Source organism: Neofelis nebulosa, chromosome X, assembly GCF_028018385.1.
Source record: "Neofelis nebulosa isolate mNeoNeb1 chromosome X, mNeoNeb1.pri, whole genome shotgun sequence".
Lineage (NCBI taxonomy): Eukaryota > Metazoa > Chordata > Mammalia > Carnivora > Felidae > Neofelis > Neofelis nebulosa.
The window spans coordinates 81,633,666-81,649,390 of NC_080800.1; the positions used below are offsets into that span (position 1 = coordinate 81,633,666).

At 38.7% G+C, this 15,725-nt stretch overlaps 1 protein-coding gene across 2 annotated transcripts in view; it reads left to right on the forward strand.

Annotated features, from left to right (window-relative positions):
- The first annotated feature begins 42 nt into the window (after window positions 1-42).
- CENPI (centromere protein I) overlaps window positions 43-15,725 on the forward strand; it is an 80,214-nt gene continuing 64,531 nt past the window's right edge. The window contains exons 1-5 of one of the 2 annotated variants that reach the window (XM_058714731.1): window positions 43-1,538; window positions 3,056-3,288; window positions 4,175-4,312; window positions 8,782-8,900; window positions 9,188-9,295. In XM_058714731.1, coding sequence (XP_058570714.1) covers window positions 3,069-3,288; window positions 4,175-4,312; window positions 8,782-8,900; window positions 9,188-9,295 — 585 coding nt within the window. In that variant the 5' untranslated portion in view covers window positions 43-1,538; window positions 3,056-3,068. Of the gene's footprint in view, window positions 1,539-1,608; window positions 1,720-3,055; window positions 3,289-4,174; window positions 4,313-8,781; window positions 8,901-9,187; window positions 9,296-15,725 lie in introns of those variants that run through there. The other variant, XM_058714732.1, reaches the window with a different exon arrangement.

Sequence of the window (15,725 nt, forward strand, 5' to 3'; positions counted from 1 at the left end):
CAGGCTCTTTTATTTCTGATTCTGGATAAGGGAGAAGAAAGAGAAGGAGAAGTATAGTCACTTAATATACTAACGAGGTTACCAACTTTCCAGTCTCATTTTAAGTTTTCCCACAATTTTGTGATGTCAGCATATAAAACAGAAAGCCATAGAATTAGGATCAATACAATTTTCAGGTTTTTGGAGTTCTGTTTCACTAGATGATGCCAAGGGAAGGTGGAAGAGTGATTTCAGAGAAAATTGCAGGTATATTAAATAAAGGTGAACCAGTGTTCTCTCACTGTGTGTGTCCACAAAGTGGCACAAATTCCAATGCCACAGACCTGTCATATTAGTAAAGTTATTTCACCACTCAGAGCCCCAGTTTCACCATCTACAAAAGGGAAGGGGATTGAAGGTTTAAAATCCCTTCCAATTCACATTTGGGTCTATGAAATCATTAAAAGTATGAAAAATGACTCTTGAGAAATTTTCAGTTTTACTAGATAGGAGCAGCTGTCATAGCAAATATCAAACATTCAATTCTTATGCATGATTAAACAATAGTTCATGAAAGTACTCCAAAAATCATGAGATGCAGTCAATAGTAATTTCTGTGTCATCTTTCCAAAATATATCAACTTAATCTTTGATTCTTCATTTCCTAAGATTTCAGTTTTCTCCTACAGTTTTGCCTACAGTTTATGGTTATGCTTTGGCCTCAAAAAAAAATCAGTGAGAGCCATTCAATTTACCTTTCCTAATTCCTACTCTAGTTAAGAGATTATACTAGGGACTAAACTCAGGTCTTAGACTAAGCCCATGTTGCTGTTTTAGCCAGTTTCTTTAAAACTCACTGATTCCCCAAAGTTAGAAATCTTTACGTGTTGCCTGGCGGGTTACGTGCAAGGTTCCACACCTACCTTAGGACACAGGTTTCTAGCAAACCCTGGAAGATACGGCTGCCCAACCTCGGTATAAAGAGGGCAGATACAGCTGCCCTTTCTTCCCACCTCCTTGCTTCACCTGGGAAAAGCGACAGCTTCATAACCTAAGTCTCTTGTACAGCAAGGGAGAAGCAGCCTTTATTGCTAAGTTTGCAGTTTCATATTTTTCTACAAAGTCCCGACATTGGGGTCAATCTGGGCAAAATGATCACTATAACTGAATTGCTCTTGTTAAATTCAGGAATTGAGACACTAGTTGTCGGGTTTCAAGCAAAATAACAAAGGCAAACATTATTAAGACAGCGGGAGCTCTAGCCATCAGCTAGCTCTGGCAGCAACGGCCAATCAGCTAGCTCTGGCAGCAACGGCCCACACGCCCCCCTGCCCGGGGCTGGCGGGGGAGCGGCTCTCCGGAATTGGGTCTGCGTCAACCCGCTCACGGCCTCGCGTCCTTGAGTTGAAACGCAACCAATCAGGCTTCAGCAAAGCGCGCCTCTCTGCCTGGCCGCGGACTGGGTCTCCGCAGAAGCGCATGCGCGGGGCGGGGTCCATTTATTTGAATCTAGGAGGCGGTGTTTGAATTCCGGAGGCTTTGAAGAAGGAGTGTGTTAGGTGAGGTACTTTCTTTTTCTTTCTCTTTTTCTTTTTCTTTTTCTTTTTCTTTTCCTTTTCTTCTTAAAGAGAGACAGAACGTGAGTAGGGGAGAGGCAGAGAGAGAGTGGGAGGCATCGAATTGGAAGCAGGCTCCAGGCTCTGAGCTGTCAGCACAGAGCCCGACACGGGGCTCGAACAGGTGAGGTACTTTTAAAGGCTGCACGAAATGGGGGCCCTCAGAGCGGAGGGAATCTCCTGATTTCTGAGCAGGACTCTCCTACAAGGTGTGGCTGGGGTCGGATTTTTCCCCAGCCCAGGTATCTGTCTAGTGGGTGAGTCATCATGGCCAAGTTCGCTCTCTGCTGGGGCAGGCTGTGAAGGGGCGGGTTCATGGGAAGCGATGATGGGACGGTTCAACTGGATGGGTTCAGAAGCTGCTATCCCTCCCTTCTTTTCTAGTACCCTAGGAAACTACTCAGAACCTGGAACTTCCCATTGGCTTAGATATACGTATTGCTCTCCTGCTCCGGCCTCATATGTTGTAGGGAGGTGGGATTGAGTAACTGTCTTTCCGACCATTTCCTTAGTTTTTCCTATTTGAGGCCAAAACTTAAAAGGCATTCTGGGATCCTCTCTTAGCTTTTCTTTCCCTACATCCAGTTCTTTTATCACGGCCTTGCCCAGTCCATCTCCAAAACATATCAGTCATTTTCTACCTCTTCCACCTCTGTTTTAGGCCTAGTTCAGACTACAGTCATATGTCTTCTGGACTTGTGCAAGACTTTTAAAAATTGGTCTGTTTTCACTCCTTTATCCCCTAACATTCTTTTCTCCACACTGCAGCTGAAACGGTCTTACAACAAATCAGATGGTATCACTCCCCTTTCACACTCCTCCCCACGCTACCCCCATAAGTTTCATTAGGGTAGAGACCTTGACTGTTTTGTTATCTTATCCCTGGTAACTAGAACTGTGCTTTGGATATAGTTGATCAACAATTATTTATGGAATAAATGAGTTCACGGGGAATAATTCTGTTGTGAGAATCCTTAGTTTGGTCACCAGTTTGACTTTTGAACTGTGCAGTTTTAACTTAGCACTCACAAAGTGGCGAGCATAAAATATTAAAAGCAAAATCAAGGAGGGTGGAGAAATATAGGAGTGAGTGGAGAAAGTGAGATTGAATGTATAAGATGGAATAGTTTTGGACTTATTGTGTGATAGAACCATTTTAAGAGAGCTTGCTATGTTGCTTGTGTTCTTTTTTTCCACAATAAGTCAAGTTCAACTGGTAAATGTTACCTTGGAGAGTTGTTTCTCCCTATTCCTATTTTGGTCAAGGGCTTTCTGTGCAAGTTAACCTATAGACTTTGTTGCCAGGATTGTTGTCAGGTATTTTGTGTGTATGCTGCTTGTGTGATAGTTATCATGTACTGAATGTTTGGGAATACAAGGCAGATATGGTTCCTGTTTTTGTGGAGTAAAAAGGGATGGTTTGCCTGTTTAATGGTAACTTCACACTTGTTTCTGTATAGAACATGTGCAATAATGTCACCTCAAAAGAGAGTTAAGGACTCTAAGGCACAAAAGAGGACTTCACAAGATAGTGATAGTTATAAGACTAATCTCTTGGCCTTGAAAGAAGAGGACCTAAATGACTCAAAGTGCAGCTTAAAACATGGACAAAACGATCCAGTGAAAGATTATGGACATGCTGATGATGAAGCAGAAGATGCTCTGAAAAGAGCAGTGAGATACTTTGAGAAAGGTAAGACAGATAATTTTTCTTATGAAAGTTCTATATCTGTAAAAAAATATCCTACGCCTTTTACTTATGGATTTTAATTTTTTAAATATTTTTTTAACTTTATTTATTTTGAGAGAGAGAAAGCATGAGCAGGGGAGGCGCAGAGAGAGAGAGGGGGAGAGAGAGAGAGAGAGAGTCCCAAGCAGGCCCAGCACCGTCAGCACAGAGCCCATTGTGAGGCTGAAACTCATGAACTGGGAGATCACGACCTGAGCCAAAACCAAGAGTGGGATGCTCAACCCACTGAGCCACCCAGGTGCTCCCTTAATGGATTTTTAAAGGAAAGCATATTTTTGTTCATTCATGCTTTTTTTTTTATTTAATAGGCATTTATTGAGCAGTTACTAATGTCAGTATGTTGGGTACTAGGGATACAACAACAAAACAAACTCTTGCCAGTGTGGTTCCCAAACTGCTGCACATTGAGATTATCTGAGAATCTTTAAAAAAAACATTGATGCCTGGCATCCAGTCTTAGACATTCTGATTTTATTGGTGTGGAATGCAGTCTGGGCATCAGGATTTTTAAAAGTCTCCTTAGGTGATTCCAATTTGCAGCAGAGTTTGGGAACTACTGCCCTAGTATTGGATCAGCTTATAGTCTAAGTTCAGTGCTTTTAGTTACTTTAGATCAGAGATGCCAGAGCATGATTCAGTTTTCCTCACTGAAGGTGCTATTGCTCCATTGCTGTTAAATATTGTAGAATTTTAAAGGCTTTGAAACATTTTGGGGAAGACATTTTTAACATAAAGCTATTTCTTTATAGTATCCCAAGTTGCAACTGTTGAGGTTGAAGACTGAAAGAATTTTAAAGGTCCCACTATTTAATATTGTTCCTTTTTCCAGGTCCTGTTGAAACTTCACGGAGTAGAGATAAAACCTTGGAAAAACACTTGAAAACTGTGGAAAATGTGGCTTGGAAGAGTGGCTTAGCTCCAGAAGGAATTGACATTCTACTAAATGTGGCACTTAGTGGCAAATTTGGTATGTCAAGGGGATACATTTGTCATCAGTTTGCAGTTAGTTTTGCCTTCCAGACTTTGAATTAGATTGTTTATTGGTATCAGCTGTAGTTCCTTATTTGTACTATTCTCTTCATAAAGCCAATTTGGTAAGATTATAAAATGGACCTTTCTTGTGTTCAAACTACCTTATGAACCAAAAGTTTCTGTGTGCATATGTTGAGAATGGTTAGTTATCACATGTCTTTACAAATAGAATGTATAGACTCTTATCTCCAAATATATGGGAGTCATTTTTAGTATTTCTCTTAAGAAGCATAGATAATACTTTAAATAATGCTGCTAGAAGGCAGTTTAAGGGATCACTTGATCTGTTTCATTGCTTTTAAGTTTACTTGCCTATGACAAGTCCCTGTTGATACTGTTTCCTTTATAGTGTCTATGATCTAACAGACAATATGCTTTTGTTTTTGTGGAATGATTCCTTTCCTCTTCTAAGTGCATTTTGAATGGAGGGGGAGAGGTTCTTAGAAAGAAATAACACCTGAACCGTATTCTTTTTTACTTGACAAGAACCTTTTAACCTACTCTCATCCAAATTCAGACTCGGAAGGTATTTAAGGCCTTGAACATCTTCATTTTAAAGGTGAGGAAACTGAGACTCAGAGTGGTTAAAGAGACTTGCTTAATGTCAGAGTTAGAACTGGGGAACTTCGATCTTCTAATTCCCCTTCTAGTGTTTATACCGTACCACACTGCTATTGGGCTTTCTACTTTTTTTTTTTTTTGAACTGTTAAGACATCTGTCAAAACTGGTTGCTTTATATGTTATTTCCTGGCCCTTGCATATTGGGTTCCTTTGTGTATACCCTAGCATCATGTTTTTAGGGGTGTAGGTTTTAAAGCAACAACACATTACTAGCTGAAATCAAAATATGACTCCCAGGTATTTTAGTTCTCTACCTTTACTTGATTAATTCTCTGTGTTTTCCCACAAAGTTAAATTTGACCTGATAAAATTGGCTCTTCTTTTAAGCGGTTTCAGATTTTTTGGTTCTTTTATTTTTTAACGTTTTATTTATTTTTGAGACACAGAGAGAGACAGAATGAGAGTGGGGGAGGGGCAGAGAGAGAGAGAGACACACAGAACTCAAAGTAGGCTCCAGGCTCTGAGCTGTCAGAACAGAGCCCAACTTGGGGCTCGAACTCATGAACTGCGAGATCATGACCTGAGCTGAAGTTGGATGCTTAATCGACTGAGCCACCCAGGTGCCCCTAAATTTTTTGATTCTAATATCTTTCCAGGAATCCATGTTTAATTTTTTTAATGTTTTATTTATTTTTGAGAGACAGAGAGAGAGTGAGCACAAGTGGGGGAGGGGCAGAGAGAGAGGGAGACACAGAATCTGAAGTAGGCTCCAGACTCTGAGTTGTCAGCACAGAACCTGACGCAGGGCTCGAACTTATGAAGCAGGAGATCATGATCCGAGCCAAAGTTGGACACTTAACCGATTGGGCCACCCAGATGCCCCTCCAGGAATCCATGTTTAACTAATCAGTGTCTATTGTGAATTCTATTTCTTCTCCCCTTAAAACATGTATGGAATATACAAGTATTTTCTATTTTGGAATTTCTCTTTTTTTGATATCTTAGGAAGTAATGGTTAGAAGGTTTTCATGATGTTTGTCAGGTCTTGTGGCAAATGCATGTCTCAGCCTTGGAAACTAGTATATGGCAATTTTAAAAATAATCTCTTTCTTTCTATTCTAACTTCATTTTTCTGTTAAGCTGGAATTGGAGATGTGAAATGTGGCCTCCTTAATTGTTTTTCTCCTTTTCGTTATTTCTGTGATACCCTCTATCACTACTATATCTTTACATATAGCTCTTTTGCTAAGTTGAAATGCATATTCAGGGGCAGGTGTGCTACAAATTTCATAGTTAAGTACAAAAGGACTTTGGGGTGCAGTCAGTTAAGCTTCTGACTCTGGATTTTGGCTCAGGTCATGACCCCATGGTTCATGAGATTGAGCCTGTATTGGGCTCTGCGCTGATAGTGTAGAGCCTCCTTGGGATTCCGTCTCTCCCTCTCTGCCTCTCCCCTGTTTGCGCGCTCTCTCTCTCTCTCTCTCTCTCTCAAAGTTAATAAAGTTTTGAAAAAAGGACTTCAGACACTTTAGAAATTAAAAAGTTGCTGGGGGGGCGCCTGGGTGGCGCAGTCGGTTAAGCGTCCGACTTCAGCCAGGTCACGATCTCGCGGTCCGTGAGTTCGAGCCCCGCGTCAGGCTCTGGGCTGATGGCTCGGAGCCTGGAGCCTGTTTCCGATTCTGTGTCTCTCTCTCTCTCTGCCCCTCCCCCGTTCATGCTCTGTCTCTCTGTCCCAAAAATAAATAAATAAAAAAAAGTTGAAAAAAAAAATTAAAAAAAAAAAAAAGTTGCTGGGAAGTAAGTATTAAGTCTATTGAATTCACCCTTTGAATTTGGTACATGTGTGAAGTGTTAGTGGTCAGACTGTTTTAAACTTTAGAAGAGTTGGGGATGGGAGTAAGGGAGAAAAGAGAAATGAAAACAAGGAACCATAGTGGAATAGAGAGATTTTTATTCTTGTGATTCATCACCTGCCATCACTGCTTCCTTCCTTCTCCACAGAATGATGGAATAGAAATTGAGGTATATGTAGAATGAATAAATTTAGAGACCTAATGTATAGCATGATGATTATAGTTAATATTGTTTTTAATGTTTATTTATTTTTGAGAGAGAGAGAGAGAGAGAGAGACAGAGTGTGAGTGGGGGAGAGACTGAGAGAGAGACACACACACAGAATCTGAAGCAGGCTCTAGGCTCTGAGCTGTCATCACAGAGCCCGATGTGGGGCTTGAACTCGCGAACAGTGAGATCAGGACCTGAGCCAAAGTCAGATGCTCAACTGACTGAGCCACCCAGGTGCCCCAATAGTTAATAATATTGTATTGAATGTGGGAAATTTGGTCAGAGAGTAGATTTCAGGTGCTCTCACCGCACACACACAAATGTTAACAATGTGAGGAGATAATTGTAAATTATCTTGGCTGTAGTAATCATTTCACTATGTATATGCGTATGATATCATGCTATACATCTTAAATATATGTAATTTTTATTTAAAAAATAAATAGAGATCTTCACCCTCAGGGAAAAAAAAAAGATGCGTGTAAGATGTTTCTGAGGATGTTACCTACGGGCCAAATTAAGATCAGTGTTATTTCCATAAATGGATGTGATCATCATCCTAGAATATATCTAAAACAAACTGTATAAGATAATTTCTAAGAATGCTAATTGCAGAAGTGAGAACTGTGTTATTATAGTGAATGGATGTGATCAGCACACTGTAATGCATGTGAAACAGTGGTTAAAGACATGGATCCAAGATGCTTTTGAAAATTCTATTTGCATGAGAAGTTGAGAATAGTTGTTTTTTCAGTGACTGGTGTGATTACATTATAATGCAAATGAAACAATGTTTATGTACCAAAAAAATTGATGAGATATGCATTTAATTCTTGAAACCTTCATAAGCAGAAATTGATATAGGGTGTGTACAAAGCTATTTGCAGCATCACTTCTATTACCAGATGGAAGTATACCATGGAAGCCAGAGAGTATGATGGAAAGATTGGACCAGTATAGAATGATATTACTGCCAGCTAATTCCAAGAATAGCTGTTTCATTCTGCTGTCCTCCCCACTTTTTGGGAGGGATGGAGAATACAAATATATTTATTCTTAAATGAAGCAGCTCATGCAAGATGTCTGTCTGTAGCTTTAAATAAGAATCTATTGTGCCATTAAAAAATAACTAAATGGGGCGCCTGGGTGGCGCAGTCGGTTAAGCGTCCGACTTCAGCCAGGTCACGATCTCGCGGTCCGTGAGTTCGAGCCCCGCGTCAGGCTCTGGGCTGATGGCTCGGAGCCTGGAGCCTGTTTCCGATTCTGTGTCTCCCTCTCTCTCTGCCCCTCCCCCGTTCATGCTCTGTCTCTCTCTGTCCCAAAAATAAATAAAAAACGTTGAAAAAAAAAATAACTAAATAAAAAATAATCTTTGAAATTTGTAAGGCTTTTTTTGAAGTATAATTCACATTCCATAGAATTCACTCTTCAAGTATGCAGTTCAGGATTTTTTTTAGCATATTCACAGAGTTGTACAATCATCACCACTTTCTAATTCCCACACATTTTCATCACCCCAAAGAGAAACCCTGTACTCATCCTCCTTTTTTAAATAGAAATATAGAGTCCAAGAATTTGCTTTATAGTTTATATTAGAAGTTAAAGGTACATTTTTTTTGAAACTATGTTTTGAAATGATGATAAGAGATCTATCAAATATTACTGTTGTTTATTGTCTTCAGTATACAGTGAGATTTTTTTGGACTAAGTGAATAATAGTAAAGTAATAAACAAGATTCTAAAATGTAGTTTAATTTGCAGTTTTGTCTGCTTTCCAGGAAATGTTGTAAACACTCGGATATTGAAGTGCATGATTCCAACAACTCTAATATCAGAAGATTCTGTGGTTAAGGCGGTCTCCTGGCTTTGTGTTGGCAAGTGTTCTGGTAGCACCAAGGTAATCTTTTTAAACACTTTGATGATAAGTCCTTCAGAACCACTTAAGGGCTGGCAAGGAAGAGCCACTTATGGAGTAATGGCAGTGGCTTTTTGTGGAAAGCCTGTGGTTTTGGAACAATATAACTTGATGCAGGGACTCTGCTCAAGCAGAAATTTTTTACTGAGATATAAAATCTATTATCCTACTTTGTGCTAGAGGCCTCTAAAATAGCCCTGAGTGGGCAATTAAGCTCTCTCCTGTGCCAGTTATATTTCTCTAAAGATAAGCATTTTGTCTCTTGATAGGTACTTTTTTATCGTTGGCTGGTTGCTATGTTTGACTTCATTGATCACAAGGAGCAAATTAACTTACTCTATGGCTTCTTTTTTGCCTCATTGGAAGATGATGCACTGGTAAGTAAAAATTGGACATCATGCATCAATCAAATGGTACGCTCTTGTATATTGGCACATGATATGTGCTTCAAAGTGCCACACAATGAGTTTTTCCTTATTTTTATTTTTAAATGTTAATTTATTTATTGAGAGAGTGAGGCAGAGCACGCATGCGCATGAGCTGGGGAAGGGAAGAGAGAGAGAAATCCCAAGCAGGCTCTGTGCTGTCAGACACAGGGCTCAAACTCATGAACCCATGAGATCATGACCTGAGCCAAAACTGAGAGTTGGATGCTCAACCGGCTGAGCCACCCCAGTGCCCTGTTTTTCCTTATTTTAAATATTTTTTAAAGTTTTTTAAGTTTGTTTGTTTGTTTGTTTATTTATTTATTTATTTATTTATTGAGAGAGAGATGGAGAGAGAGAGAGAGAGAGAGAGAGAACGTGAGCAGGGAAGGGCAGAGAGATAGAGGGACAGAGGATCCAAAGCCGGGTCTATGCCAACAGCAGATAGCCAGCAGAGAGCTCGATGCGGGGCTTGAACTCATGAACCGTGAGATCATGACCTGAGCTGAAGTTGGAGGCTTAACCGACTGAGGCACTTAGTTGCCCCTGTTTTTCCTTATTTTAAAATAGTCAGCGGCACCTGGGTCGCTCAGTTGGTTAAGCCTCTGACTTCGGCTCAGGTCATGATCTGGTTCGTGAGTTTGAGCCCCATGTTGGACTCTGTGCTGACAGCTCAGAGCCAGAGCCTACTTTGGATTCTGTGTCTCCCTCTCTCTCTGCCCCTCCCAGCTCATGCTCTGTCTCTGTCTCTTTCTCTCTCTCTCTCTTTCTCTCTCAAAAAATAAGTAATAAACATTTTAAAAAAAGGGGCTCCTGGGTGGCTCAGTTGGTTGAGTGTTCCCCTCGGCTCAGGTCATGATCTCACAACATGTGAATTAGAGCCCTGCGTCGGGCTCTGGGCTGACAGCTCAGAGCCTGGAGCCTGCTTAGGATTCTATGTCTCCCTCCCTCTCTGCCCCTCCCCTGCTTGTGCTATCTCTCTCAAAAATAAACATCAAAAAAATTAAAAATAAACATTAAAAAAATTAAAAATAAAATGTTAAACATACAGAAAAGTATAAAGCATAACACTCTTGCACCTGTCTTTCATATTAACAAAGTTTTTACCATATTTGCTTTATATTTTCTTTTAAGGAAATGTTACAGATAGAATCGACTCCACATTGGAGTCTCTGCTAATTTAGGGCAGTGATTGTAATCTTTTCCCTTTAAAACCACTTTAACAGAGTCCTGTGGGTCACTTATTCTACATTTTCTTGTATTACCACTGCAAAAACCTCATCAGAATTAATGAGGAGAGGATTGCTTTTGATGAGATGCTAGTGGACTGATTTTGATGAAATAGCATAATTATTCCCCTTGAAAACATTAGTAACTCTAAGAAATCAATCTACTGTCCACCTGGAAGACTTTCAAGGGCCATCAGTAGTTCATAGACCGTGTGAATCATTCATTTAACCAAATTCCTCTTGGATTTGGAAAGGAAATTCATTCATTGATTTTACTTTTAAAAATTGATGTTTTCACTGTATTCGTTGCATTGTACTAGGCATTGTAGAAGATTAAAAGTTTAGCAGAGAGTTTCTGTATTCCAGGGATTTAAAATCCAGTTGGGGGATTAAGGAAAGTACATAAAGTTAAATAATATCTTAAGAGTTAAATTATCAAAGACAGTATATGACAATGTGGGGATAATAATTGCTGTGACTTTTCCAAGAAGGAAGAGAGCACTGTAAACCAGAGTGATTAGAAAAAGCATCATAAATAAAGTATGTGGGCATCAAGCTAGTCCTTGAAGGTTGAATAGGATGTGAGATTTGATAAAAGGAAATATTTCATATGACAGGAACATTTCAAGCAAAGGTGTTAGCTGTGTAAATTTTGTTCCCAGAGAACTTCAATAGATCAGTCTGACTTAACTACAGTTGTGTCAGGCAGTGGTGGAAGGTAGGGCTGAAAAAGTTGGATGAGGAAAGATTGTAGAGGTCTTAAGGTGATGCTAAAGAATTTGAACTTTATCCTCTATCCAGTGGGGAAATCAGTGATAATTTTTGGGAAGAACATGTTGAAAGCAGAATTGTTGGAAGTTGTGTTTAGTATGCCAAACAATATGAATAAGGAGAGAGGCTAGTGTTGGGAAGAATAGTTAGGAGACTAATATGATAATCCAGGTATAAAGTGATGAAGTCCTAGACTAGAAATGCTCAAATATGATTTGTGGGCCCCTTGAGTCTCCCTGATTCAGGAGTTCTGAGAGGTCAAAATTATTTTCATAGCAATGTCAAGATGTTATCTGCTATTTTCATTGTGTTGGCATTTGCACTGATGGTGCTATAAAGTAATGGTGAATATAACTGGTGCCTGAGGGGCGACTGGGTGGCTCAGTTGGTTAAGCGTCTGAGTTCAGCTCAGGTCATGATCTCATGGTTTGTGAGTTCGAGCCCCGCGTTGGGCTCTGTGCTGACAGCTTGGAGCCTGGAACCTGCTTCGATTCTGTGTCTCCCTCTCTTTCTGCCCCTCCCCAGTTTGTGCTCTCTCTTTCTCTCTCACTCTCTCACTCTCTCACTGGTGCCTTAGCCAGAATCAGGGCAGTGGGGCCAAACTGTATTAATGGTCATTTTGTTCTTCACTGTAGTAAAAAACAAAAATGCTAGTTTCTCTTAATCTCTCAAATGAAGCAGTAAAAAATAATGCATTAATTTTACTAAATTTCAACCTTTGAGACATGTTTTTAATATTCTGTGTGATGAAATAGGAAATACAAATAAATCCCTTCTGTGTACTAAAGTACAATTGTTGTCCTGAGGAATAGCACTTATGTGATTGAGTTGTGAGCTAAACTAGCTGCTTTCTTCATGGAATACCATTTTTACTTGAATGACTGACGTTTAAACTATGGTTATTCAGATGTGGGTATTTGGCAGATGTTTTCTCAAAAATGAAAAGCCAGCCTGTCATTTCAAAGGAAACAACTTGAAGTATTTGTTCCCACTGATTTGAGCTTTCAAGTGAAAATTATGAGTTGGGAAAATTTGTATCTACCACTGTGAACTTGACAGCTTCCCAATACTTAAACTTTTCTGATGAGATTGGTAACAATAATAATAAATGTGAATTGTAATGAAATGTGTCAATATTTGGAAGCTTGGTATAACTCAATAAACCAGTCTTTTCCAGATGACTAAGTGTGATGTTATAAAATTATACATGGGTGAAAGATCCATTCAAAATGCAAGATATATCAATGAATTTTATTTATTTACGTAATACTTTTTCAAAAGACTATTTCTTTAATGTTTTTTCAACAGACTTTAATTTTATACACCAATGAATTTTAATAGAACAGTACAAAGAGTTCATTAATAAGGTTTCAGATTCCACATTGCAGCTAACTCTTAAGAGACTGCCATTTATCAAGACTAATATACACCATTTTATGAAAAGGGTATTAAAATATTCCTTTCTTTTTTGACTACGTGTCTGTGAGGCTGGATTTTCTTCATTTACTTCAGTGAAAACAAAGGGCACCAGGTTTAGTGCTGAAGCAGAGAATCCAGCTGTATTCTATTAAGTCTGAAACATTAATGTCACTCTAGTCTTTTTTTTTTTTGGAGAATTAGTTGTTTTTCATAAAATATGTCATTTATGTTAGCATGTAATGGGTTTATTATTTTTTAATGGATTAATAACCATTTTTAAATTTCTCAGTTTTAATTTCTAATATGGTGGGTATCTATAGATATAAACCAGATAAACAAAAGCTCTTTGGGATCCTCTAAGTTTTAAGAACGTAAAGAGTCTTGAGACCAAAAGGTTTGAGAACCACTGTCCTAAACTAAGGAGGTGGCAGTGGGGATGAAAAAGTGAAAGGACAGGTTTTGGTGGAAATTATAAAGGAAGAATTGACAGGATCTGGTACCTAAACTGGATTAAGGAAAGGATCAGGAGATCAAGATCTGAGCCATTTCTCAGCATGGCTCAGAATGATGGTAACTTTGAACATAAAAGGGAAGGAGGTAGTTTTGGAAGGCATATAATATATTTGGATTTAGATGTACAAAGTTTTAGAGCACAAGGCATCCTGTAGAAATTCACTTAATGAACATTTATTAACTGCATACTATGCCAGACATTGAATTTAGAATTGAAAATACAAATAACAGTAAGACATAATAGTTAATATATGTGAGGCTTATATGCTAGGCATTCTGTGCTTTATATACAGTTATTTTATCAACTCTAAGATGCCATCAATTGTAAGAGACATCATTATCTTATGAACCACTACTAAAAAGTGCTGTCATTAAAACTGTCATATGGCATCAATTATAAGATTAGTCCTATTTTCAGAGATTTAAAATGTAAAAAAAAATATTGGATTATGTAAAGTATTTTTTCTAGTCCTGGGGTTCTGAAATATTCCTTTAAAATTCAATATTTTTTTACATCAATATTCCTTTAAAAAAATATTGAGGGGCATCTGGCTGGCTCAGTCAGTGAAACATGTGACTTGATCTTGGGTCATGAGTTCAAGCCCCATGTTAGACACAGAGCTTACTTTTAAAAAATGTTTATTGAGCACCTACTATTTTTTGTACTTGCGCTGTCCAGTATGGTAGCCATTAACCTCATGTGACTAGTGAACACTAGAAAGTTAGCTGGGCCAAACTAAAATGTGTGTAAGTATAAAATATACACGATGGGTGTTGTATGGAAACCAATTTGACAGTAAATTTCATATATTAAAAAATAAAAAATAAAAATTAAAAAAAAAAGATTGGGTTCTGTGTAACTGCATAGGTCTCATGCTCATGAAGCTTGCCTTGTATGCAATAAAGTCATAACAACTGAAAAAAAAAATAAATAAATAAAATATACACGAGATAAAATGTGGTTTTAACCCATTTAAGTCTCTTGACAACCTTACAAGATATAGGCTTTTATCCTTATTTTATTATTTTCTTTAAAAATTTTTAATGCTTTATTTAATTTTTTAAATTTAATTTATTTTTTAAATTTACATCCAAGTTAGTTAGCATATAGTGCGACAATGATTTTAGGAGTCGGTTCCTTAATACCCCTTACCCATTTAGCCCATCCCTCTTCCCACAACCCCTCCAGTAACCCTCTGTTCTCCATATTTAAGAGTCTCTTATGTTTTGTCCCCCTCCCTGTTTTGTTTTTTTTTTTTAATTTTTTTTAACGTTTATTCATTTTTTGAGAGAGAGAGAGAGGGACAGAGCGTGAGTGGGGGAGGAGAAGAGAGAGAGGGAATCACAGAATCCGAAGCAGGCTCCAGGCTCTGAGCTGACAGCACAGAGCCCGACGCAGGCCTCGAACTCACAAACCGTGAGATCATGACCGAGCCAAAGTGGATGCTCAACCGATTGGGCCACCCAGGTGCCTCACCCCCTCCCTGTTTTTATATTATTTTTGCTTCCCTTCCCCTATGTTCATCTGTTTTGTATCTTAAAGTCCTCATATGAGTGAAGTCATGATTTTTGTCTTTCTTTGACTGATTTCGCTTAGCATAATACCCTCTAGTTCCATCCACATAGTTGGAAGTAGCAAAATTTCATTCTTTTTGATTGCTGAGTAATACTCCGTTGTGTATGTATATGTACATACCACATCTTCTTTATCCATTCATCCATCAATGGCTATGGATAGTGCCGCTATAAATATAGAGGTGCATGTGCCCCTTCAAAACAGCATACCTGTATCCCTTGGATAAATACCTAGTAGTGTAATTGCTGGGTCATAGGGTAGTTCTATTTTTAATTTTTGAGGAACCGTTTTCCAGAGTGACTGCACCAGTTTGCATTCCCACCAGCAGTGCAAAAGTGTTCTCCTTCCGCCACATCCTCGTCACAGCTATTGCCTGAGTTGTTAATGTTAGCCATTCTGACAGGTGTAAGGTGGTATCTCATTGTGGTTTTGATTTGTATTTGCCTGATGATGAGTGATGCTGAGCATTTTTTTCATGTGTCAGTTGACCATCTGGATGTCTTCTTTGGAGAAGTGTCTATTCATGTCTTTTGCCCATTTCTTCACTGGATTATTTGTTTTTTTGGGTGTTGAATTTGATAAGTTCTTTATAGATTTTGAATGCTAACCCTTTATCTGATATATTGTTTGCAAGTATCTTCTCCTATTCTGTTGGTTGCCGTTTAGTTTTGCTAATTGTTTCCTTCCCTGTGCAGAAGCTTTTTATCTTGATGAGGTCCCAATAGTTCATTTTTGCTTTTGTTTCCCTTGCCTCTGGAGATGTGTTGAGTAAGAAGTTGCTGCAGCCAACGTCAAAGAGGTTTTTGCCTGCTTTCTCCTCAAGTATTTTGATGGCTTCCTGTCTTACATTTAGGTCTTTCATCCATTTTGAGTT